At 59.3% G+C, this 17,050-nt stretch overlaps 3 protein-coding genes across 4 annotated transcripts; 2 read left to right on the top strand and 1 right to left on the bottom strand.

Moving 5' to 3' along the window:
• Positions 1-1,285: 1,285 nt before the first annotated feature.
• DNAAF6 (dynein axonemal assembly factor 6) lies at positions 1,286-4,147 on the bottom strand. The gene is made up of 5 exons (XM_066640255.1): positions 3,989-4,147; positions 3,732-3,846; positions 3,427-3,523; positions 3,250-3,335; positions 1,286-1,727 (listed from the first exon to the last, which is right to left on the bottom strand). The coding sequence occupies exons 1-5, from the start codon at positions 4,128-4,130 to the stop codon at positions 1,598-1,600; spliced, it is 570 nt and encodes a 189-aa protein (XP_066496352.1). The 5' UTR covers positions 4,131-4,147; the 3' UTR covers positions 1,286-1,597.
• A 79-nt stretch (positions 4,148-4,226) lies between these two features.
• Positions 4,227-11,649, top strand: NUP62CL (nucleoporin 62 C-terminal like). The gene is made up of 13 exons (XM_066640228.1): positions 4,227-4,275; positions 4,567-4,877; positions 5,150-5,526; positions 5,934-6,044; positions 6,726-6,869; positions 7,095-7,211; positions 7,752-7,854; positions 8,087-8,231; positions 9,044-9,093; positions 9,826-9,960; positions 10,166-10,277; positions 10,808-10,874; positions 11,443-11,649. Exons 2-13 carry the CDS (start codon positions 4,576-4,578, stop codon positions 11,532-11,534), a joined length of 1,755 nt encoding a protein of 584 aa, XP_066496325.1. The 5' UTR covers positions 4,227-4,275; positions 4,567-4,575; the 3' UTR covers positions 11,535-11,649.
• Positions 11,650-12,192: 543 nt separating this feature from the next.
• Positions 12,193-16,286, top strand: RBM41 (RNA binding motif protein 41). 2 transcript variants are annotated; one of them, XM_066640235.1, is made up of 7 exons: positions 12,193-12,248; positions 12,354-12,470; positions 12,749-12,941; positions 13,866-14,070; positions 14,417-14,526; positions 15,313-15,460; positions 15,665-16,286. In XM_066640235.1, exons 1-7 carry the CDS (start codon positions 12,241-12,243, stop codon positions 15,814-15,816), a joined length of 933 nt encoding a protein of 310 aa, XP_066496332.1. In that variant the 5' UTR covers positions 12,193-12,240; the 3' UTR covers positions 15,817-16,286. The 2 variants fall into 2 exon arrangements, with proteins under 2 accessions (XP_066496332.1, XP_066496331.1); XM_066640234.1 differs by having other exon boundaries at positions 14,201-14,526.
• The last annotated feature ends 764 nt before the right edge of the window (positions 16,287-17,050 follow it).

Here is a 17,050-nt window from a genome sequence, read left to right as displayed (position 1 = left end):
AGCAGTGCATGCGTGCAGAGCAGCCCCTTGTCTGTTGATCAGATAAGCTCAAGTCTGGCCGGAGCAGAGGTGGAAGTCTCTGCCTCCCCCCTGTCCACTCCTGGCCCCTGCTTGTGGCTGCCAGAGCCTGGCAGGTGCCAAGTGTCTCCCAATGGCTGGCACATTGGCTGCCCCTCAGCCTTCTTCCTCAGTTTGCTCACCCCTCCCGTGAAGGGCTTGCAGAGTAGCAGCAAGGGGTCCAGAGCACCAAGGTGAAGAGCTCCAGGCCCAGGACCTCCACCAGCCCAGCACCCTGCTTTCCCCAGCGGCCCACCAACAGGTTATACAGTCCTCCCGCATGCTTTCCCCTGCTCGAAGGGCCCCTCTTCTCCCCCAAGAGACAGCCAAGAGGACTCCTGCTTCTGCCTAGTGCTAGTCTAGTCCTGGTCTCCCACCCGTTCACACCCACCCCGCTAGGCTGCTCTGGCCCATCCCAGTTGTGGCTTCTCTCCAACCCTATGTCGTCACCCAACCTGCCACCCAGACTCCTCTACAAGCACTACTCTCCAAGAAGGATGAAATCCAGCAAGGGGGTATTTCATTCCACCTACCCTGCTCCGAAGGGTGTCAGCAAATGTGCTTCTTCCCAGCAAAAACTGCACCTCTGCTAGAGAAGGCAGTGGTGTCTGGCTGGGACTGCCTCCCCTTCCCGTGAGCCTAGCTGGCCTGCCTGCTTTGAGCCCCTCCTAGAGGGCCTCTTGGCAGATATGTGTGTGGGAGGCAGTCTTAAGGCTGGACACAAATGGAAACAGTGGCGAGAGAGAGAGGAGATATACAGGCACTAGAGAAAGAAGCCGAGGCCAACCCCTCAGCCTCTCCCCTGCCACTTTGGCAAGTCTTGATGGGCAATAAATTCCACCTCCTCTGACCCGAGAGTAGTAGCAGGTCCCCCCACTGCTGCCTTGCCTTGGGAGCCACTGGACCTAGCCAGCCGCACAGCCTTTGCCGCTGCTGCAGCCACTCTGCAGGGGGACGTCTGCCATTTGGTACAGCCGGATCCTGACGTGGCAGCAGCCATTTTGCATTCCTTGTGCCACTGTTTCTGTGCTCACAGTGGCAACTCCTGGCTTTAATCTGAGTGTACAGTCATGTTCCTAGGACAGAGAGATCCTCTCACTCAAAGGGGATTTGTTTAAAGGGTCTGCCTAGCCTGGTGGCATCATCTGCTCCCTGGGAAATGATGACCTGTTTGCTTTATGGCCTTGAAAATGCAGGCTGCAAGTGCAATGGAAGGATACACTTCTGCTTATCTGTTCAAGTGCTTTTATAGTGCACATGCTTCAGTTGAGAGTCAAAAACAGTTTAATTATCCATAGAACAAGCCCCAAGCTGTGACAGTCCTGGAGTCTCCTTGTCACCCCTGCGCCCTGCTCTGTCCAATGGCCCACACCTGGGCCTGCAGAGAAAAAGAGAAAGCCCTGGCTGTGGAAGGCCACCAGCCCAGCAGCCAGTCTGGGGAGAGGGAATGGGGGCACCCTTCTATTACCTAAGCAGGAGCCCCCACAGGCCCACCCAGCACCCCACAAGCTACCCTTTAATGGGACTGCTGCTCTTTCCCTCAGGCAAAGTTGATGAAGTCCAACTCTCGCTGTATTCTCAAGGTGACTTCCAGAGTGCCTTTTTCTGCGAGGAAGCAGGCCCTGCCGCTCTTGGCATCCACAGGGTGAGGCAGGTGCAAGAAGAGCCTCCTGAAAAACAAACAGTTTGAAAGTGGGGCCCCCAGGCAGGAAGCACAACAGCAAGAAGCCCAACACCTCTCTCACCTCAACAGGAAGGTCAGCAAAAAAGTTACAAGATGGCAGCTATTGCTACTGATCTTTAATCAAAGCTTCCTGGCTGGAAGTGGTGATAGAAGTGAAGGAGGCAGCAAAAGGAAAGTGGAGCACTGAGGGAAACAGAAGCTGGCCAGCAGCCACCAAAAAAAACTGTTCTGCTGGAGGGAAACGGGCAGTGTTGCTCTCCCCCTGCAAAACACAACCCATGAGTCCAAGCGCATGGTCCAAGCACTGCTGGTCACAGAACACCCCAGCATCTACCGACACAGCAGGCACGGCCTGCTTTGCCAAGAGCAGCCAGTTGCCCACCTGACTTTGGTATGAGGCCAAGTCTACCTCAATAAAATTGGAACTGAACATGTTAAAGAGTTCAAATACCTGGGCTCAGAAACTGGCATCCACTAATGAAATCCATAGCAGAATTGGTCATGCCACCACAGCTTTTGCATCACTGAAATGGTGTCTTTGGAGAAAGACCAACATCTCCGTTAAAACTAAAACACGCCTATTCCAGACATTAATTTTACTGATCCTTCTTTATGGGCCAGAAACATGGACTATCCTTACACCCGACATCAACAAATTAGATGCATTCCAAATGCGCTGTGAGGCAGGTACTTGGGGTCTCCTGCCATGATTGACATTGAAACATTGAAACACTTTGGACTTGGCATGACCATCAATCAATAATCATGGAACCCGGTTCAAAAATACAGGCTCTGTCGGTCTGGCCATGTTTGCAGAATGGACACCATACGGATTCCAAACAAACTTCTTTGGCAACAGAGACCCAACGGCTGGAAAATCCAGAAAAAGGCACCAAAGAAAACACGGCTAAAGCATATAGAAGAAGATCTAAAGAACCAGCAACTGCCCATTGATACAGGCGGAATCCTTGCCGTGGATCGCAATGAATGGAAGTGCGTTGTGATTAACGCATTGAAACCTGCAGCACCCAGCAGCGTATTGGCTAAAAAGACGACCTGTCATCCCAAGAGCCGGCTAAAGGGATTAAAAGAAAAAGCCCACCTGAAGGGCTACTACAGAGGCCACGGCCTGGCAGCAGAGTGGGCAGGAAGAGCCCTTCTGTAGGAGATTTGTTTTCAGAGACAGTAAGGCTGCAATCCTAACCACACTTTCCTGAGAGTAAGCCCCACTGAACAAAATAGGACTTGCTTCTGAGTAGACCCGTTTGGGCCATTGTACCCCAGGAGCACAATGCTACCCACTTCCCAGCACTGGCATGGCAGTGCCAGTGGGCATGTGCCGCAGCCTACCGTTGGGGGCGGTCATGGAGGCCTCAAGGTTGGGCAATGCCTGTCCCCTTCCCTTGGAGCTGCTGTGCCCTATGTGGGTGCTGGAAAGGGGTGAGGACCGCGCCCTCGAACCTGGTGCGGCTCCCGCGCGCGGGACGAAGCAGCCGGCCCCAACTTACTTCTGGGGGCTGCGCAGGTCGAGCACCTTCTCCCGGACGTCGAGGCTGATGTCGGAGGCCCTGGCGCCCGGCAGCCGGACCCGGACCTGAGGGGACACGCAGCGGAGAGGATGGTGCCTGCGACGGGAGGCGCCTGCGGCCAGCAGGCGGGCGCCCCTTCCTAGGACTGACACTCACCAGCAGCTCCTCGCAGCAGGCGCTGGAGGGGTCCCGCCCGCTCACGCCCAGGAAGACGTCCTCGGCGCCCACGCGCTGCCTGAACAGGACCTCGTGCCTGCGGGGACAGGCGGGCTGCACTGCGGGCCTCCTCCCCGCCCGCTCCCTGCCTCCCGCCCCAGCCAGACCCTCCTGCAGGCCGCCCGCTGCCCCGCTCGTCGCTCCGAGGCCGCTCTCGCCGCCCCTCTGGGCAGCCCCGTTCCCCCGGCGCTGGCGGGGACGGAGCGCGGGGCCTGAGCGGCTGCGGGGCGGGGCACGGCGCTTACTCGGGCTGCTCGCGGGGGTCCCAGGCCGCCTCCAGGTCCGCGCAGCCCTCCGCGGGAACCTCCTCGGCACTCCAGATCTCACCGCCGCTCCGGGCGGGGGTCTCCGGCAAGGCGTCTGCGGGAGAGGGGCGGAGTAAGCGGCTGAGCCCCGCCCCCGCCCTCCCCGGCCGGCCACGACCCACAGGCCACGCCTCCTCGACCGGCCACGCCCCCGCGAGCCCACCCTCCCCGGCCGGCTGGGGCTGGCGCCGGCTCACCTCTGCCGGGGGGACCGATGGCGCCCGGCCCGGTGCGGCTGGCGGCTCCGACGGCCCCCCGCGGCCCGCGCTCCCCCTCCTCGTCCCCGTCCTCCGGCCGCGGGGCCAGCAGCTCCGCCAGCGCCAGCAGCGCGTCCGCCATCCGCCCGCTCGCGTCTCCGCGTCTCCACGGCAACGGCCCCGCCCTCCTCGCACCCGCGCGTCACTAAGGAGCGCGGGCGCCCAGTCCGCCCCGCGTGACGTCATAAGTGTGCGCAGGTGGCGGCGATCCGGGAAGTGCGGTGGAGGTTCGTGGCCGCTGGAACTCCCTGCCACGAGGCGCCTTCGGCCGCGGGCTGGGCGGCTGCGCAGAAGGGAGGCCCCCGAGCGCCGGCTGCAGTGGGCGCGCGGCCCCCGGGGCTCCTGGGAGCGCTCCGGCTCCCTTCCGCCACTCCCCTGTCCCGCGGCGCGGCTGCGTGGAAGGGCGCCCGAGGGGCGTGGGCTGCTCGCTGGCTGCGGCTGGGGCTGCGGGCAGCGCTTCCCCCGGGCACAGGGCGGGAGTGGCGAAGCGCCAGTGAGACCCCCTCTCTCTTTCGCAGGCGGGCGCCATGAGCCAGTTCAGCTTCGGCGGCACCGGGGCTCCGGGCGGCGGCTTCAGCTTCGGCACGCCCAAGACTGCAGCCAGCGCGGCCCCCTCGGGCTTCTCCTTCTCCTCGTCCTCGGCGCCCTCTGGGGGCGGCTTCAGCTTTGGGGCCGCGGCTCCAGCCCCGGGCCCAGCCCCAGCCCCAGCCAGCACCCAGCCCACAGGCCTCTTCTCCTTTGCCACGCCTGCCTCTGCTGCCCAGACCTCCGGCTTCAGCTTTGGCACGCCTGCCACACCCGCCTCCACGGGGAACGTCTTCGCCTTGGGGTGAGGATGGCCGGCCGGCCTAGCAGGGCTGAACCGCTGCCCACCGGGCTGACTGCGCAGGTTGCAAAAGAGGGCTGGTGCTGGGCTCCACTTCGTCTGGAGGCTTGTCCTCTGGGCAGCTAGCAGGAGGAGGGAGAAGAGTCTGGGGCAGGTCTAAGATAGATGCCATCACGGGCCTCCAGGGCAGCCTCACTGGGGGAAGGTGCTGGAGGACGTGAGATGGTGTCAGTCTCATGCTCTGAGCCCGCTTGCTCGTCTGCTTGCCCTTCTAGGGGAAATGCACCGAAGCTGACCTTGGGGGGCATTGGCACAACACAAGCACCTGCGGCGTTGGGTGGATTTGGCCTGGGCAGCTCTGTGACCAGCAGTGCACCAACCAGCCAGCCGGTGGCACCTTCGGGCTTCGTCTTCGGCTCCACCGTCGCCAGCCAGCCTGCCCCAACTGGAGGCTTCAGCTTTGGAGGCGGAGGAACGGCTACCCAGGCTGGAACCCCAAGCTTCAGCTTGGGCTCAATGGGAAGTGCAACACCACAAGCCGCACCCACAGGGCTGACATTTGGAGTTGCCCCAGCTGCAGCCAGCACCTCCACAACCACAGCAGCTGCACCACAGCCAGTGTCGGCTTTCAGCCTTGGGACACAATCCGCAGGTGAGAGGCCACTTGTAGTCCAGGCACCCCTTCTGCAGCACTGTTCTGTACCAATAGCAGGATAAGGTGTTCACATAGGCACGTTGTGGGGCTAGAGAGGCCTGTATTGGCATGCAAGGGCCCTGCTTCCCATCTTGACAGGTGTGGGTTGTGCAGTCTCTGAATTGCCATGGCTCAGTGTATCCAGGTGTAGGGCTGCCCAGAGCAGAGTCCCTTTGCGCTCCCCTTCATGCCATTGAGAATGGCAAGAGGATACTGTTGGAGCACAGGTAGGTGTGAGTGGGGAGGGAGCCAGAACGACATTTTCTTTGTTTGGGGGGCAGCTGCTTGCTCAGGGAGCAAAGATCCACTAGGAGGCCTCCACTTGCTGCTGCTGCTGCTGCTTTGATTACCTTTGATTCTTTCAGGGTCAGGCTTTGGGCTCTTGTCCTCAGCAGCAGGAGCGGCCACTGCCTCAACTGCCTCCACCACAGCACCCAGCCAGGGACTCACTGTGCCCTTTGGAGCCAAACTTGGAGGTAGGGTGGGGCTTGCCATGGGGTGGGGGCGTGGGGTGGGGCTGGCTGTGCCTTTTTTCTGGCCATGTTGTTCTTGATCTTCATTTGCTGTCCACTCTACTCCTTGCACATTTGAGCCTCCTTCTCCAGGCTCTGCTTCTGTCTCCTGGGCATTCCCTGGCATTTTGCTGTTACCTTCTCAACCAGCCTCTTCTGCTTGTCCTTCCCTTCAGTGACTTCTGGTCACGGCTTGATCCCTCTCCTCCTTCTCATCTATGCACTTGCTGTCTGGGTGAAGTCCTGTTTTCACCCCCCACCTGACTCTGGCATCTGTCCCCGGGGCTGCCACGTCTCCATTCTGGGCTGCACCTGGCACCCTGCAGCAGAAGTTGCGGCTGCCGTTTACTGGGCTTGAAAAGGAGGTTGCTGCAGTGGTGTCTGCCCTTGTCTTGGTCCACTTGCAACCTGCTCTTCAGTAGCGAGACCAAAGTGTCTGGGAGTGCCTCATAGGTGACTGAACTTATTTCGGCATCCGCTTCCAAGGGCTGGAGTCCAGGAAAAGAAGAGACAGGCCAGGTGCACAAGGCACAGAGAGGGGAGGTCCTGGCAAGTGCCTCTGCCTTGGCTGGCACACGTGTGTCTGTCACTCTGCCCTCCTCCTGGGTGGAGACGGCTGCAGCGTGACTAGGCTCCCTTCCACAGGTGCACCTGCCACATCCACAGCTCCCACCACCGCGGCTGCGAACTCCCTCCTCGGCCTGTCTGGGTCTTCACTGTTTGCATCCATAGCGAGCTCCTCAGCACCAGCCACTTCTGCTGCTGCCGCTGCCACCACTGGCCTTTCGCGTAAGTGGGGCGGGGGCTGCATTTGGGGGCAGGAAGGGACCCCTGTAATTTTGGGGGTTGCTGTCAGCACCAGTGGCCTTGGAAGTGACCCCCTGGCAACATCTCCCCCTCAGCTTCCCATGTTCAGGGCTTTGGGTGGAACATTAGACTTGACCTGGGGTGCAGCTTTTGACAGCAGCACAGTTGTGTGGCTCAGGAGCCTGTGTTGCTTCCTTTGTGTTGCAGTTGGAGCCCCCACGACTGGTATAATCCCTGCTGTGACTCTGGGGTTTGGCTCAAAACTCACTGGAGGGGGGACGACAACGACGACAACACCTGGAGGAGTTGCCATCACGACAACCAGTAAGGCTCAAAAGAGTCTATTCTTTGGGGCAGGGACATTTGGGACTCCCGTGGCTGCTGAGTAGCTGCCCCACGAGCAGAACTTTCTGGATGCGCTGGGCTTCTGCCCCCCCCCCCGAACTCGCTTCTTCGGGGCCTACTGGTTTTGGACAAGGAGCCTCCCAGCGTGGTGGTGCTCTCAGTGCGAATGCAGGGCAAGGCTGACCACTGTGGGCATGGACTGACTGTGCTCTTCTCCTTCCTCACCCCACCCCCACACACATAGGGGCCGCCTGGCTTTGGTGTGGAGGCTTCCTTCCCTGGGAGGTGTTGCTGGACAAATTGTGTTACCAAGCTCTAGAAAGAGTGGGTTGTGCTAAGGTGTGGTGTGACTGGTTTGATGCTCGTCCGTGAGGCTGGCCTGACCCTCCTGGGAGTCTCCCCACTCTGGCCCACAGTGACTTGCTCTTCAGTTGCATCTTGGGACTGGTTCCCGAGGCCTTTGCTCCCTGCTGTTCTCATCCATTTCAGTTGGAGTTCTGACGGGGGGCTTTTCTCTAGGTACTACAACTGCCCCTAGTACTGGATTCACCTTGAACCTGAAGCCGCTGACCACAACGGGTGCTGTGGCTGCCACATCCACTGCAGCCACCACAGCAGGCACGTAAGTGGGGTGTGTGTGTGTGTGAGAGAGAAAGAGAGAGAGAGAGAGAGAGCCTGCAATAGGAGGGGTATGCTGTGAATTTGGGGGTTCAGTACTGGTAGTTCCCCATCACGGCAAGACGTTTTCAGTGGCCTCAGAGCCACAGTACCCTGGTCATGTTGTGTTGTGGCCTTGTTCCGGTGTGGCCTGGACCAGCTCAATGGAGCACTTCCTTTTTTGCTTACCTGCACAGGGCTCCTCCAGTGATGACCTACGCGCAGCTGGAGAGCCTGATCAACAAGTGGAGCCTGGAGCTGGAAGACCAGGAGAAGCACTTCCTGCAGCAGGCGACACAGGTCAACGCCTGGGACAGGACGCTGATCGAGAATGGGGAGAAGGTAGGTGGCCCTCTTGCCCGGCTGGGGCTTGTGGCTCTGTAGACCAGGATTTGGCGGATCATTTGAAGCTCTGTCCTCTTGGGTCTCCAGAACGCCAGCCTCTTGGCTGCCTGGCCCTCTGCTGAAGTCGGGAGTGCAGCTGATGGCAGAGAACTCCAGGACACCTCCTGTGACAGAGTTGGGATGGTGGTGGCAGCAAGAGCACTCTGCCCCTGAGAAGTCTCAGGAAGTAGCACCTGCTGTGTTGCTTAGTTCTATCAAGACTGTGGCTATGTGCAGATTTAGTTGGGAAGACGTTTTCCTGAGCACCAGGGAGCTTAACTTTTGACTTAGAGTCAGAGTCAAAACTCTGTTTATGTTTTGCACAGACGCTATCCTTCAAATAGTCTTGTTTGAGCTGCCTTTAATTCCATTTTTCTACCAGTATGCATGTTTTCAAAACTGCTTGGGATAAGTGGTTTACAGAATGATGTATAAAGAGCTTCAGGGTGGGACCAAGTGGGGAGAGAAGGGGTGATCTGGGGGGGGGGATGTGACTGATGGTGCTGTAATCTGTTCCTGCACTTCACAAGTGTGCAGAGAGTCACTGGTCCCCTTGCCTGGAATCGCATGCCTTGGCAGCAAAGCCAGTCTGACGGGACCAGGCACCTTCCTCTTATGTGTAGCTCCCAAGGGTCCCACTTGCCAGCTAGTGTTCTTGTGGCTGCTGAAGCAGAAGCTTCCACTGCCTGGCGAATTTTTCCTCTCCTTGGCTCTGTGTGATAAGGAGCCAGCCTCATGCAGGGTCTGCAAACTTTTTCTCTGTCCTGTAGATCACATCTTTGCACAGAGAAGTGGAGAAAGTGAAACTGGACCAGAAGAGGTAAGACTGTGGCAGGACATTCTGGCCACATTGGCAATTGGTCAAGACCCCATCAACCCAGCCAGCTTACCCTGGCTCAGGCTGGGCCTCTAAAGGCCCCTGTCTGCCTGCAGGGCCTGGAAGGTGTCCCTCTCTAGGAAGAGGGTAAGCGGGGACAAGATTGCTTTTTGAATGGTTGGGGAAACAAGTTTGCAGAGCCCAGGCAGGGTTTATGGACTTCTCTTCCCTGTTGCCAGCAGGAAACACAGATGGCCGGAGGGCCTGTGGGGCCCTCTCAGATTCCAGGCCTCCCTGGAGGGATTGTGCCTCCATGTGGGGTCTGGCTAAACAGCAACAAGCAGGCCAGTCCTGGCCAGTTAGCTCGGTGGTGGTCAGGGTGTTGCAGTGGATGAAATCCCAGGGAGAGCTGGAGTGAGATGCCCTCTCGGTGCGGATGGGCCACTTCCCTGGTATCTTTTTGGGCACAATTGAAATAGCTGCTTTTGATCTCTGGAGCTCTTAACAACTGGTACTCTGCACACTGCAGGTGGGATGGGATGGGTGGGAGAGGGGAGAGGTCAGCAGTTTATGTGATCAGCTAAGCCTGTGGAAGGGGCCAGTGGCCAGGGGTATTTGTCACCTGCTGTGGATGGTGGCCTCTCCTGAAGAGCCTGCACAAGTTGCTCTTCAGGTTTTTCTGGCTCTGTTGGATGAGTAGAGATAGGTGCATGCCTGTGTTTCTCTTACCTCTAGGTTGGATCAAGAATTAGACTTTATCTTGTCCCAGCAAAAGGAGTTAGAAGACCTCCTGATGCCCCTGGAGGAGTCTGTGAAGGAGCAGAGTGGCACCATCTACTTGCAGCATGCGGACGAGGAACGAGAGAAGACGTAAGTCCGGCCTTATGTGATGCTGAGGGCGTCCTGCCTTGTCTTCACAGGGGCCTGTAGCGTCCAGCCACCCGCTGGTTGGCTTCCTGTGGCCATCGAGAGCCATGGGGTGGATCATTCACATGCTGGTGGACATGATCTTGGCTGTGGGAGGTTTAGCATTCCTGTTCTGGCATTCACTGGCTGCATCTGTCCTGCGCTGTAGCTATAAACTGGCTGAGAACATTGATGCACAATTGAAACGCATGGCACAGGACTTGAAGGACATCATTGAGCACCTGAACACATCTGGAGGCCCTGCTGACACAAGTGACCCTGTGAGTACAGAGCAAGCCAGACCTGTTGTGTTGGATGCCCCTGTGGAAGGGAGGTGCCTCTTTCCCTGAACATTCCCTCTCTGGCCTCCTGCTGGGAGGCAGCTCTCAGCTGCCAGGCCCCTTTTCCAGCACTGCTGGTGCCATAGACCGGCTGAGGCATGGAGGAGCCCACGTTCTTCCTCCCAACAGAGGCAGGTGGAGCAGCTGAGTCAAAAGGCAACACAAGAGGGGAGCATGATGTGGGTGCTGCTGCTGTTCTTTTGGTTCATAATATAGTCTATCAGAATGTATAGAATAGCATCTGCTGCTGGTTGGACATGTGGTCTTGTTGTATCCACCAGTATGATGATAGGATTGCTCTTTTCTGGCTCTTGGAATGTTTGCTGCAATTTGATAGGGATAACTCAGAGCCTGTGGAAAAGGCAATGGTCCCTCCCAAATCCAGCAGTCAGTAGTCTCTGGGGTTCCTGGAACTCAGGAGCAGCGATTGGGGGGATGATGCCTCACTATGTTCCCCGTCTGTCTCACAGCTGCAGCAGATCTGCAAGATTCTGAATGCGCACATGGACTCTCTCCAGTGGATTGACCAGAATTCAGGTATTCTGTTTGGGCAGCTCTGCCATGAACCCTGTTTAAGTTCCCAAAGAGAGTATGGTGGTGGGAGAGAACGGCCGTTTGTGCACTTCCTGACTGGGCAGGGATTTGAACCCAGGTCCTGCATCCTAGGCTAGCAAAATTTGGCCCAATGGCTGTAGGTTTTCAAGTTCCAAAGTGCTCAGGTGAGCTAATGGGCCTTGCTGAAAAGCCATTTCTTCCTTTGGATTTCGGAAGCCACATTTTGTGGGGCTTGATCCACCTGCTATCTGCACAGGACTGTGGGGGTGGTACATCATTCAGCACACCTCCATACCTGCCAGGTCTCTTAGAATGTTAACTGGCCACTGGGGCTGCCACAGAAAGAAGCAACATGCCTTCCTGTGTGGGGCACAACCTAGTGTCATGATGGGATGGAGCAATGACTCCAGCTAAAGCTCAAGCTTGAATGGAGAAAGACACCTGCCTTATCCTGGCTGGGGTGGGTTATGCACTGTTGGAGCCAGAGCCATTCTCAGCAAGCGCCTTCGGATCTTTAACCCCGCATGTTGTGTGTGTGCTCTGCTTATAGCCCTGCTGCAGCGGAAAGTTGAGGAAGTGACGAAGGTTTGTGAGAGCCGTCGCAAAGACCAAGAGCGCAGTTTCCGGATTACGTTTGATTGAGGCTGCCGGGCCAGTGTGATTGTCTCCCTCCCTTGTGCATTTTAACCAACATTGTGGGACAAATTGATTTGTGATGTTTCTTTGTATGGTAATAATAAAAGCTTCTTCTATTGTCCAGAGTGGCACAGTGTGCTTTTCTGCCTCCCAGCCTTTCTCTGTGACCTGATGGCTGCAGCAGTGTTCCTGGGTGTACTGCTGCCTGAGGCTGTCCCGCCTGCTTTTCTTCGAAGAGTGGGAAGCCTCTCACAGCAGCACACAATGCTCCAAGTGGCTGTGGGGGGCTTCCCGGCTTGGTGCACTGGAGGGCTCCTGAAGGGGGAGCTTTTATGGTTTCTTTTGCATTTGAGATGCTTTGCTGCTCAGTGCTACCAGGGGTTAACAGCAGCCATTGCAGCTGCAAGCCCCTGACAGGAGCGGGTGCAGGGGCTAGTGCCCTGCCTGGGGGGCACCCAGTGCAGCGGAGCCTGAGTCAAGGCCCCCCAGCGTTGCCTGGGGGCAGCCAGCCTGTGTCCGGAACACGGTCCAGCGTCCCCGCACAGGGCGGGCGCTGCCTGCCCCTCCAGCTCCGCGGTGGCTGCCTGCGGGGCGGAGGGTGCAGGCTGGAGGTCCCGGCTGCGGCGCAGCGGGCGCGGCTCCCGACAGGCCCGGCTCGCGGGGCACGCTGGGAGTTGTAGTGCGGCGCCCGCCCGGCGGAGGAGCTGCGGCCATGCGGAGGTGAGGGGCGCCGGTGGGGGCGCGGGCGCGGGCGGGGCTCTTCCCGGTGGCCGCGGCGGAGCCCGAGCTCTGCCGGACGGTCCTGCAGCCGCGCTTCCTCCGCAGGGTGAGCAGCGGCCCCGGCGGGGACGACGCGCTCCCGGAGGGCCTGGAGACGGAGGGCGAGCGGCAGCTGCAGAGCCTCCTGCGGCGGCAGCTGGACACGGCCGTCCCCGCCGAGCGGTGAGTGCCCCTGAGCGCTGCGGGTGGTCGCGTCCGTCCCGCCCGCCGGCCCGCGGAGCTATGCGCAGACCCCCGCGGGCCGGCAGCAGGGCCGAAGGGGCCTCCGAGGCGGTGGAGCTGCTGCGCCCGGTGCTGCCCGCCTGGCTTCGGTGGCCCTCGAGCTCCTGGCGAGGAAGCGTGCCAGGCGCCCGGTCGGGCTGCCCCGGCTGCCCGCTGCGAGTGGGGGCCGAGCCCCGTCCCCGGGCCGACTCCTCCGACGCCGCTCGTGTCGCCCCCAGGTGCGTGGCCAAGCGCCGCTGCTTCGCGCCCGCGGCGCTCTACAAGCCCTTCGGGGAGGAGGCGGCCGGGGTGCGCTCCCTGCCCCAGTTCCAGGCGCTGCAGGAGAGCGGCAGGGAGGCGGCCTCGCTGCGGGAGCTGGGCCTCTCCGACCCCGAGATCCGGCTCTGGAGGAACCAGGCGGCGGCCGAGAAGGTAGGAGGGAGGCGGGCGCTCGGCCTGGCAGGGATGCTCGGCATCAGCAGGGTGGGCAAGCGCCCCCCCCCCGCCGGGAATGGCTCAGAAGGAAGGGGCCCCTTGCCCACCCTGCTGAGCCTCCCTGCCAGGCTTCGCCACCGGGCAGAAGACCTGGCACTCCCCATTAGCTCCAGCAAGGCTGTGGAAGACGCCAGGTGACGCTTCTCGCTGAGGACGGGGGACCTTGTCTGCCTCACCTGGGTGTTGATCTCATTGTCAGGGGAAGCAAAGCTGGTGATGGCGGCAGGGAGATGCTGCTTCATCCCCCCCCCCCCCGCCCTGGCTATCTCCTCCCAAGGATGGTCTTTGAGCTTCCAGAGATGAGGCGCCCCCAGGGTGCCTGTGCTGACTTCAGGCTTCCATGCAACTCCACACTGCGTGTTTCTGCCTGTCCAGGGAAACAGAGCAGGGTGTGCCTGAGCTGGCTGGGGAAAGGCCCCCAGGGAGGGGTCTGCTGCCCTGGCTTCCAGCTGTTGGGCTTCAGGTAAGACCAGTCATCATGCAGAACCTCTCATTTCCCCCCCTCTTTCTGGCTCAGCCCAGCCACCCCAAGACAGGGCGCCCTATATCTGGGGCAAACCACAGCTGTGGCTCCTCCGTCCAGTCCTGTGCCCAGTTGTGCAGCCTGGAGCGCGCGCTGAACTTATAGGCGAGGGGGAAGAAGCTGCCCTGGCTGAGACCACCAGCAGGTCGTCTTCTGCTTCCTGTCGCATGCGTCTTCCATGGGCCAACCCATGGCAATCTGGGTACACTTTGCAACTCCAGGAAGGAGGGGGTGGAGAAGGTGGAAAGAGGATGCTTTTGCTGTACAGGCAGACAGGTTGTGGGGGAAATGGCGGCTGACGAAGGCCCCGACCTGTTGCTTGCCCATCTCGCCTGCAGGGTGCTGGACTTGGGGCAGCCCCCGACGCGCAGCAGCACAGGCTGGAGGCCATCCAGGAGAAGATTGCGGAGCGCCAGCGCATCCTTGCTTTACCGCAGCGGTTTGCAGGCAGCAAGGTGCTGAGCCGGCGGGAGATGGAGATTGAGAGGGCCCTCTTCCAGGGAACAGACCGCCACGCCTTCCTGCGGGGGCTCTACCACCAAGGTACATCCTGTCCTGGGGCTGCTGTCTGGGCCGGTGGAGGTGGGGGGGGTTCTTGCCCCAGTGAGGGGTGGGGCGTGCACTCCCACCTGCGCCCTCCTGCAAGGCTGCTTGTGGCTTTTCCTGCGGCCAGATGAGACCAAGCAGACGGCAGTCCAGGAGGAAGACTACCCGACGGCTCACCTGGAGATGGCTGAGCAAGAAGCACCTACTGCTGAGGAGACTCCGGCCCCTCCCCAGCAGTCTGCCCAGAGCGACACTGGCCTGCCTCCCAGCATGCCCCCCAGTGCCCTCCCACTGGTGCAGGGCTCCACCCAGCCACCTCTTTCTGGGCCCTTGTTGGTGACAGAGCCAGTGGAATTTGTGCCGGAAGAGGAGATCCGAAAGAACCGTCTCTCGGAGGAGGAGCTCCGCCAGATCCCCAGGTTTTCCTCCTATAGCCATGGAGAGCCGAGCGAGGTGGGTCCCCTCCTGCATCGTGACTGGACTTGGGGTTGGTCTCCTCCAGAGTCCTTCCTTCTCCTGGGCCCAGTGGTGCTTTCTGGTGGTCAGACCGGCTGCCACCTGGCATTACAGGGTGCCACTCCCCAAAGGCCCTGCTCCTGGCCTCAGTGGGCACACAGATTGCTCTTTGATGTGGGGGGGGGATTGGGGGCATATGGCAAATGAAGAAGGCTGGGCTGGGGGCTGGTGAATACACGCCCAGGGCAAGTTCTGCCGTGCAAGACCCCCTTGAGGTGAAGAGAACCAGAGTGGCGGTTGGTCCATTTCAAAAGGCCTGCGCAGATCTTTGTTGAGTGCCCTTAGTGGGGCAGAAAGGTAGGGTATAAATTCTATAAATCAGTTAATTAAGAATTAATCTTCTCTTTCTCTCATCCCTGTAACCAACAGAGGTGGACAGAGAGAGCCAGATCCTTGATCTCCCCCAGCCCAGCAATCCCCTCCCCAGCTGGCAGGTGCTTGCCCAGTTTCATGGGGAAATTGACCAGTTTGTGATGGGGATAGAGAGCCTCTTTGGGGCCCTCAGTCATGCTGAAGGCTTTGGCGATTCCCCTACTCCACTGCTGGTGTTCAGAGGCAGCCCACAGCTCTTAAAGGAAGGGGGCACCAGGGAGGGCACTTCCTGGACGCCCCTGAAAGCCGGGTGCTGGCCTGGAGGGTGCTGCCTGTGGGTCTCTTCTGCAGGGCCAGGCCCAGAGGCCGCCCCGCTGACTGACTGACAGACTCCTTTCGGCTGTGCATTAGGTGCTGTACTTGAAGAACCTCGGCCCACGTGTGACAGTGAAGGACTTGGTGGCCCTGTTTGCCAGGTTCCAGGAGGAGGGCGGCCCACAGATCCGTTTCCGCCTGCTGCACGGGCGCATGAGGGGCCAGGCCTTCCTAACCTTCCCCAGTGAGTGCCACCGGTGGCTGCGTGAAAGAGGCCAGTCTTGCGAGGTGGGGGAGGGAGGTGCCTCTGTGGGTGCTCCTGGTGCTAACCTTGGCAAGCCAGTCTGGGAGCTCAGAAAGCTGTGCGGTGGGGCGGGTGTTTGCCAGGTGTATGGACGCCCCCCTTCCGCTTGTGGTTCCTCTCTGCTAAACTCCTGTTTGGTTTCAGGTCTTTCAGCAGCACAGGCAGCCTTGCAGCTGGTTAATGGATTCCGCCTGCAAGGGAAGCCTCTCGTGATTGAATTTGGGCACCGAAAGGCTCAAGCAGGCAGTCCCAGCTCAGAGCCAGCTCCAAACCCTGGGAACTCTGCTGTGCCCTAGAGGGTGAAATAAGCCAGGCGGCAGTCCAACAAGTGCCCTGTCTTTCCAGGGGCCAGCAGCTAGGGGGAAGGGCCTGCTGGTGGACTGGGATCAGCAGCCTCACTTTCCTCCTGGAGGTGGAGCTGCACAGCCAGGCCATCACTCTGCCAGAGACTCCTGCGCCCAGCAGAGAAAGAAGAGAAGGGAAACTGGCATGACTGCTATGGCTGTTGCCGGAGCAGATCCAAGTGTGGTTTTGGTGCAGAGAGGGGCACCGGGACCCTCACAGTGAGGGGGCGAGCTCCAGAGGCTCTTGAATGGTGTGATGGCCAAGGAACCCTCTTCCCACTTGGGCAGACAAGGCATCACGACTGGCCAGTGTCTGTGCCTAGAGGCGGCTCTCAGCCTTGTGGTCCAGCTTCTGCTGGGGGAGAACTTTTGGAATGGAAACGGCTCAAAAAGTGATGGGAATAAAATATTATTGTCTTTTATTGTCTTGTCTGCCTCTGGCAGATCTCTGTGAAATCACCTGGCTACAGGCCCCAGAACCAGGGGACATCCACGAAAGTTGAGTGTTGGGAGAGTTAGGTTAGACAGAAGAAAGTGTTTCTTTACCCTGCGTGCAATTAGTTTGTGAAACTCTTTGCCACAGGAAGTAGTGATGGCGTCTTGCCTGTATGCCTTTAAGAGGGGATTGGACAAATTTCTGGAGGAAAAGTTCAATACAGGTTACAAATCATAGTATATGTGCAAGCTCTTGGTTTTAGAGGCAGGCTGCCTCTGATTGCCAGATGCAGGGGAGGGCACCGGTACACAGATTGTGGCTGTTGTCTTGTGAGCCCCCTCAGGCATTTGGTGGGTCTCTGTGAGGCACAGGAAGCTGGACTAGACGGGCCTTTGGCCTGATCCAGCAGGGCTCTTCTTATGTTCTTTAGGAGGAGAAAGGAGAACAATTAGTCCCCCTGGCAACAGCTCTGCCCCAGCAGTCTTGCAGCTTGCTCTGGTGCAGCTCATCTACAATGGAGTCCCTTCCTTCTTTCCTTCTACCAGCTTCTGGCAGACCTCTGTGAGGGAAATCACCTGGTCACAGGTTTGAAGCCTGCCTATCCCCCAGCAGGTGTTGCCTGGGCTCTGAACAAGAGGACCTGCTGGGCAGGGAGGGGGGGTACTGGCCTGCTTGGGAAAGCAAGTGTAGTCCCCACGGGCCTCAGGTGACCCTGTTGGTGGCATCCAGCTGCTTTCTCCTCCTCCCCCC

Source organism: Tiliqua scincoides, chromosome 12 (assembly GCF_035046505.1).
Source record: "Tiliqua scincoides isolate rTilSci1 chromosome 12, rTilSci1.hap2, whole genome shotgun sequence".
In the NCBI taxonomy this organism is placed as follows: Eukaryota; Metazoa; Chordata; class Lepidosauria; order Squamata; family Scincidae; genus Tiliqua; species Tiliqua scincoides.
Note: the sequence above shows the minus strand (reverse complement) of the source record. Positions and strands in the feature narration are given on the sequence as shown.

What these genes read in the sequence shown, in the direction of transcription:
- DNAAF6 (XM_066640255.1), bottom strand. Translation starts at nt 4,130, where the DNA reads ATGGCGGACGCGCTGCTGGCGCTGGCGGAGCTGCTGGCCCCGCGGCCG. An exon ending in CATCGGTCCCCCCGGCAGAG is followed by an intron (nt 3,847 to 3,988) that starts GTGAGCCGGCGC and finishes CCTCTCCCGCAG; the next exon opens with ACGCCTTGCCGGAGACCCCC. An exon ending in GACCCCCGCGAGCAGCCCGA is followed by an intron (nt 3,524 to 3,731) that starts GTAAGCGCCGTG and finishes CTGTCCCCGCAG; the next exon opens with GCACGAGGTCCTGTTCAGGC.
- NUP62CL (XM_066640228.1), top strand. Translation starts at nt 4,576, where the DNA reads ATGAGCCAGTTCAGCTTCGGCGGCACCGGGGCTCCGGGCGGCGGCTTC. An exon ending in AGTTGCCATCACGACAACCA is followed by an intron (nt 7,212 to 7,751) that starts GTAAGGCTCAAA and finishes GCTTTTCTCTAG; the next exon opens with GTACTACAACTGCCCCTAGT. An exon ending in GTGAAACTGGACCAGAAGAG is followed by an intron (nt 9,094 to 9,825) that starts GTAAGACTGTGG and finishes TCTTACCTCTAG; the next exon opens with GTTGGATCAAGAATTAGACT.
- RBM41 (XM_066640234.1), top strand. An exon ending in ACCAGGCGGCGGCCGAGAAG is followed by an intron (nt 12,942 to 13,865) that starts GTAGGAGGGAGG and finishes TCTCGCCTGCAG; the next exon opens with GGTGCTGGACTTGGGGCAGC. An exon ending in GCGGGGGCTCTACCACCAAG is followed by an intron (nt 14,071 to 14,200) that starts GTACATCCTGTC and finishes TCCTGCGGCCAG; the next exon opens with ATGAGACCAAGCAGACGGCA.